At 45.4% G+C, this 6627-nt stretch overlaps 1 protein-coding gene across 11 annotated transcripts in view; it reads left to right on the forward strand.

Annotated features, from left to right (window-relative positions):
* kifc3 (kinesin family member C3) overlaps positions 1 to 5197 on the forward strand; it is a 38914-nt gene extending 33717 nt beyond the window's left edge. For 7 of the 11 annotated variants that reach the window (XM_085279990.1, XM_085279242.1, XM_085279408.1 and 4 more), the window contains 6 exons: positions 63 to 192; positions 609 to 838; positions 930 to 1076; positions 1213 to 1342; positions 1904 to 2061; positions 4095 to 5197. In XM_085279990.1, coding sequence (XP_085136116.1) covers positions 63 to 192; positions 609 to 838; positions 930 to 1076; positions 1213 to 1342; positions 1904 to 2061; positions 4095 to 4103 — 804 coding nt within the window. In that variant the 3' untranslated portion in view covers positions 4104 to 5197. Of the gene's footprint in view, positions 1 to 62; positions 193 to 608; positions 839 to 929; positions 1077 to 1212; positions 1343 to 1903; positions 3362 to 4094 lie in introns of all 11 variants that reach the window. The other 4 variants (XM_085279461.1, XM_085279734.1, XM_085279327.1 and 1 more) reach the window with 3 other exon arrangements.
* The last annotated feature ends 1430 nt before the right edge of the window (positions 5198 to 6627 follow it).

A 6627-nucleotide genomic window follows, 5' to 3' on the forward strand; every position in this document is an offset into this window, starting at 1 on the left:
TGCACAGGAATGATGTGTTTAGCTCCCAGCGGCTCATGGTTACTCTGTTTACCTGTCTGCAGGTGTTTGAGTTGGGTCACGTCAACAGAGCGACAGCCTGCACCAACCTGAACGAGCACAGCTCGCGGTCACACGCTCTGCTCATCATCACGGTGTCTGGATTCAACACAGCCACTGGCAACCGCACGCTAGGTACACACACACACACACACACACACACACACACACACACACACACACACACACACGCGTTTGTTAGGGTGTCTGTGTGAGGACTTGTGTTAATGCACAGTATTACCAGGACACCAAACCATAAACAGCCCTTAAAAGGTACCAGAGTGTGGATCAGATCAGCTGCCTCCTCTTTCTAAAAAGAAAAGCCTGACTTACCAAATATTTTGTCTTTTATAAAAAAATCATTTCCACATAAACTTTACTCTTCCTGTCCCAAAAATGTCTTATTTCAAAGATTATCTTTACAACATAGCTGTATTCCCCAAAACTTTCAATAAGGGGTCCAGATTTCATCAGTTTGCCCTCTGAAGAAACATCCTGGTTCGATTCAATGACTTTCCATGTGGTACTCACTCTGCTGTGCTCCGGTTTAGGGAAGCTGAACCTCGTGGACCTGGCGGGCTCGGAGCGGATCGGTAAGTCGGGGGCGGAGGGCAGTCGGCTCAGAGAAGCTCAGTGCATCAACAAATCCCTGTCGGCGCTTGGCGATGTCATCAACGCGCTGCGGAGCAAACACTCCCACGTCCCGTTCAGAAACTCGCGCCTCACGTACCTGCTGCAGGACTCGCTGAGTGGAGACAGCAAAACCCTGATGATGGTGCAGGTGAGTCCAGGAGCTGGCCAATAAAAGCAGCAACCTGAACAACCCCACAGGGCTTTGATGAAGGTGACGACTTCCTGTTTATCATCATCAGGTCTCTCCGTTGCCCAGCAACATGAGCGAGTCGGTCTGCTCGCTAAAGTTCGCTCAGAGGGTTCGCAGCGTCGAGCTGAGCTCCTCGTCCTCCAGGAAACACGAGAACTCGTCCACGTCATCCTCGCCCACCCACGACAGCATTGAGGTAAAGACGTATTTCTTCTTCTTTGGTTTATTCACGATCAGCTGTTGAATAAGGGCGGGGTTAACGGTGTGATGTAGGGTAGAAATAATTGGTTTTATGAGACAATTAACAAAAGTTACCTTTGACCTCTCTCTAGCTGGACTCCCCCCCGGTGACCCCGGTCCCTCTCCCCATCTCTCGGGCCAGCAGCGCCGGCTCCACCCTCTCCTCCGCCTCCAGAACTCCCAGCAGCTCCCGCAGGAGGTCCCAGTCGCAGCTCTCCACAGGTACACTGCGCTCAGAGGTCACATGATTAATTGGGATTGTTGCTAATAAATTATTTCAGCTGTAAGCTCAGTGTTGTAGTTTTAGCAGCAGCTCGGCTCTGTGAGGACGGCTGCTTCCCGTCTGAACTGAACCCTGCTTCTTCCTGAAGTGCCCCAGAGCGGCTTTGCATGATTCAGAGTTTAAAATAATCCTTATTTGTCTTACACTGAGCCTTGGTGCAGCTCATCCCCTTCTGCCTGAAGAAGGCTGTTTAGCCCCTCCCCTTTTGAGCTTTTGACTTTCTACTGATTGGCTCTATTTTTTTATTTTTTTTACTGATGGTTTGAAAAACCATCTGTCTGAGATGACCATATGAGGATATCTTCTTTATGACATCACACAGTGCCAAGAGTTACAACAAAACATTTTTTTTTTTTTTTTTTTTTTTTTTTTTTAACACTGAGCAACCTTCATGCCATTTTTCTGCAGTGCATTGTGGGAAATGTAGGGCGCTGGTGCCTGAGCAGGGGAACAGCGGCAGCGTAAATAATAATAATGATGATAACTCCTGAACATCGCAGGTCTGAGCTGTAAGAGTGGAGGAGGAATTTTCCAGGAACGCCCGCTGTCAGTCTGTCCTCCTCCTTCTTCTTCTGTGTCCTCATTCTGTGGTCTGATTGGTTGGTTTGCAGACAGACAGGTAGACAGAGCCAGCCCATTGGTGGGGGACGGTGGGCAGGTAGGTGGGGGTGTATTCTGATTGGTGGACAGCTTGGCATGGAAGCTCTCAGCATGGCATGGTGCCCCCTCCCCCTGTCTCCTCCACCATCCATCTAATGCTCCTCACCTCTAACCACAGAGTGTGTGTGTGTGTGTGTGTGTGTGTGTGTGTGTGTGTGTGTGTGTGTGTGTGTGTGTGTGTGTGTGTGTGTGTGTGTGTGTGTGTGTGTGTGTCGCCTGTTCGGCTGCTGGAGTCTTGTATTATCACTCATCAGCTTCTTTTGGAATTCAAGTCACCAGAAATTTACACGTTTGAGGTTTCATCTCATCCCAGGACAGAGAGGTGCAGGACGAGTTGGATAAATTAAAGATGAGAAATGATTCTTACATTAACATCTGGGAATAATAAAGAAGGTAAACGATGAAGGCACTGAGTGCAAAAGCAGCTTAAACCTGCATCCTTTCTGATGACCTGCAGGGGGCGACTCCTCAGTTTGAAAAAGAAGTGCTTTGAAAATATGATTTGTATCCCAGGTAAATACTTTCCTGGTGAGTTTATGGCCTCGGTTGCTCCTTTCAGGTCTTATCAGGTGTTTAATTTTTAAAATAAAGTTGTCTTTAGTGTCCAGAAGGACGGACGATAAAACCCCACGTGACGATCTCCAGTTTCAGTCAGGTCTGGTTACAAAAAGCCATTATGGAGACGTAAAAGCACTCAGAGGCTTCGGAAGCAGCTGGAAGGTTTTTTATTTTATTTTTATAAAGCATTTAGTCCTTAATGGAGCGAGGCCAGCAGTGTGATCCCGTCTCTAATCCTCCTCCTCTCTGTGCTGCTCTCAGATGAAACTGATAAAAACACCTGCAGCTTTTTTTATTTACTCATATTTCTGAATCTGCAGCAGCTAAAACCAAACGAGCCGCCTCTCTCTGTTACGGTCTCGTGACGTCCGACTGTTGGTGGGTGTTTGAGTGCGCTGGTGTCCGGATAAATCCCGTCCCTCCCCCTCGCTGCTCTGTGGCCTGGCTGAGCGTCCTCGCTGATGAGCAGAGGATTGTGGGATTGCTTCCTTCCTTCCATGTCTGCACTGATAAATCTGAAAACACTGTTTGTGTCAGTTTGATAGGAACACTTCTGGTTGTTGCTCGTTCACACTGCAGTCAGGCTCAGTCTGAGGTTTCAGCCTCGGTAGATCGACTGACTCCTGCTGGTTTTTCTGGGACCACGTTTGACAGAAATGCTCGGTGAGAGATCGTATTGATTACCAGAAGCTAATTGAACAAATGTGACATGAAGACTTGGCCTCAGAGTCGATCTTCAGGTAACGTTAGCAAAGGTGCTGCTGTTTCCTGTATTAGCAGCGACCCGATGACTGTGGAGTAAAATCCTCCATGTTTCTGTGTTTTTGGTTAGAACAGGAAGTGTTATCATGAGGTTCTTGAACCATGACTGTAAAAAGCATGAAATTGGCCAGATTTAACTCTTTAACTTTAATTGTACGTTTCATGTAGAAGTTGGAGGAAGCCAGTGTGCTGAGCAAAGATCACGTCTGTCGGTGTTCAAACGCAGACGTGATCTTTGCTCAGGACACACAACTTATCTTTAAAAACACACCTGAATGATTCTTTGACTTGAAGATTTCTGTGGTGTAGATGGAGACTCTGCTCTGAGCACCAGTAATAATTCTCATCTAAAAAGTTTCCAGACTAAATTCCTGGTAAAAACTGGGAGGTGGTTTAAAAAAATGTCAGCGGTACACAAGAGAAATATTTAAAGCCAGTTTGTTTTCTTCTGAGCAGAGGTTAGTAAGGGCAGCACAGGTGTCTGTTTTATTTGTGGTCCGTGCAGAGGCGTTAGAGGAGAGTCTGCAGGAGCTGTCGGGATGCTTTGTAAACTGCTGACGAAGTCGCTTCACAGTGTAAGAACTTTGTGATCAGCTCTAGAAAGAGCGAAATGAAGAGAAACAACATGTTTTCACATTTATTGTCAGTAGTGTGGACATGGTGAGTTAAAGGGTCACATGACTGCTGGCTGACGCTCTCGTTTCTCTGCAGGACGACTGAAGCTGACGGCCTGACGGACGCCGCGCCGTCGCTGCAGGGTGTCAGCCAGCACCCTGAGGCCTCTGCTGCTCTTCCTGGATTTATTTCCTTCTTAGCCAACGACAGGAGCGGCAAAAGCGATCAAAGACCGATGGAAACTTTACAGGACAGGACGGTCTTAAATCTGGACAGACTGTTATGAGACGATGGCCAAACGTCTGGACTGCTGTGACGTCTGATATGAGCTGACAGGACTCGCGCTCCTCCGTCGGGACTCAAAAAAATCCTTATTAACCCTGAAATCAGTATCTGCTCTCCAATCAGTATTTCTCATTGTTTCTTTGTTGCACTTTAAACTTTTAGATCATTTTCTAACCCGAACGTGGCTGATGATGTGCATAGATGCATAATGTGTTTGTATATTTATGTTTGACATGCTTTAATTTTTTTCTTTTGGAGAATACGGGCACATGAATTTTTCCGCTTTTGTTTTTTTTGTGATCCAAATTTAATTTTTTTTGTCTCCATCTGTTTTTAATCTTTTTTTCTCTGCACCGTGTTCGATGGAGGATTTTCAGGCTGAAACCTTAAAGTGTACTTTTTTTCTTCATAAAGTTTAGATAAATTTTAAGGTTTTTTTTCATGTGTGTTGTGTTCCCATCTGTAGTTTCTGGAGGCTTTCCTCCTTTATCCAATCAGGGTACTCCACTGATCCCAAGCTGTCCAATAGGACGTGAGCAATACGAGGAAATCTGTACGTCGCGTCTCAGTCTTCTGCTCCGGTGGACGTTCCTTTTATTTCAAACTTCCTTCAGCTTGAAGAACAAAAAGACTCGAATCGTATCTAAACTCATTTCTTCTCTGTGTGCTTCTGCTGTCGTCTCTTCACCTGTTTGGAGAAAACAAAAACCTCCAGGAAGTCACTGGTGACCTTTGACCTGAGACAGAACACGTGTAGCTGTTGACTTGGTGCGAAGTGGACTGTTAGCTGTAGCTGTAGTAAACAGGAATGCTTAGAAACGCGATGAGCTGCTGTGTGTTGACCTGATGATCAAACTCTGCTTGCTGTTTTTGTTTTGTAATTACTTTTTAATAAACGCTCCAGAACAAACGCACACGTCGGCATCGTGTGGACACAAATATTTAAAAGAGCAGTAAAAAGGAGTGTTTGACACACCATCACTGTAGATTTGAAAATGACATGACCAAGAGGTGAGTTGAGTTAATCTAAAGGGCGTTAATAAAATGACTGAATTAACCACTTTTTTCCCCTAGCACCACTTTCAGACTCAAATAACTGGACAAACTGAGCTGAGTTTGTGATTAAACCTCATTTCCTGTCTATGCTTCCAAAGTTCCCACACAGCTTAAATCACATTTAAGGATCGCATCAGTCAGGAAGGCTTTAGACAAAAGGTGAATGATCATTTCTACCTGCAGTAATTGGCTCCGACTTGATGTCACCTGTTGACACCTGCTCAGTTCCTCAGGCTGGCGGAATAGGAGAAGGTGGGCTGCAAAGCGGCTTGCAGGTGCAGAGATTTGTTTAGGATGTGTAGATTTGCCAGGGCCGTCACAGAGTTTGGCTCGACTGGATTAATTAACTTTGAGGTGCTTCAGGATGTTTCAGCTCTCACCCAAAAGACTTTACTCCTAACCGCTAACGGGGAGTCCCACGTATTTGACCCCTACTGGGGTTGTCCCCTTGGAGCTGGTCCTGGGAGTTTTCATATGACTCATTGTAGACACGTGGTTAAGGTGCGAGTCTGGTTGGTTTGAGGAATCTGGTAGCTGATAGCTGGCACTTGGAAATAATTTCAGGTGGACACGGAGAGACCCAGGCGTTTAATCTCTAGTGTCAGCTGCTCTATCTATAGAGACGCCATCGTTCAGCGTCTAGATTTGAAAAAGTTTTTTAGATGTGAGACGGGAAAACCCTGAATGATCGGGAACCTACAGACTTGTTTTAATAATTCAATTCAATTTTATTTATAAAGCATCAAATCACAGCAGTCCTCTCATTGGAAGAGAGCCAGAGAGAACTGAACTCAACCATGCTAACCTTCCCTCCTTTGCTTTAGCTGGCACTGGGTCTATCACCAACCCTCAGTTTGTGTTCAGGAAGTGAAAAGCATGATCAGCTGATTTGGGGTCAGCTGATCGACTCGACTGTTGAATATTCTGGGTCTTGGGTTGCTTTCACAGAACGTTTTTGGTTGTCCAGTCAATGATGCTGGAAATCTGTTTGTCCCAGTAATAAACACCGGTGACTCCGCCCACACGTCACACTCGGCTGTGTGCAGTTTTCAAACCTGTGCCAAGCTGTTATCTGTATTTCAGTCACATATTTTACTATTTTAAATAAATTGTAGTCGTTTACAGAAGCAAAAGAATAAAAACTGCCCAAACACTCATGACCTGACCGTACACTCAAGAAAAGATCTTCAAATATGAGTCAAAGTGGTCTTATGTTGTAGAAATAATGCTCGATCATGTCTTTCCACAAGCTTCCTGTGCAAATGTCTAATTCTTTACAGACTTAAAT

Source organism: Mchenga conophoros, linkage group LG1 (genome assembly GCF_057382185.1).
Source record: "Mchenga conophoros isolate Kocher_MC1m ecotype Shallow Benthic linkage group LG1, M_conophoros_male_GT1.1, whole genome shotgun sequence".
NCBI lineage: Eukaryota > Metazoa > Chordata > Actinopteri > Cichliformes > Cichlidae > Mchenga > Mchenga conophoros.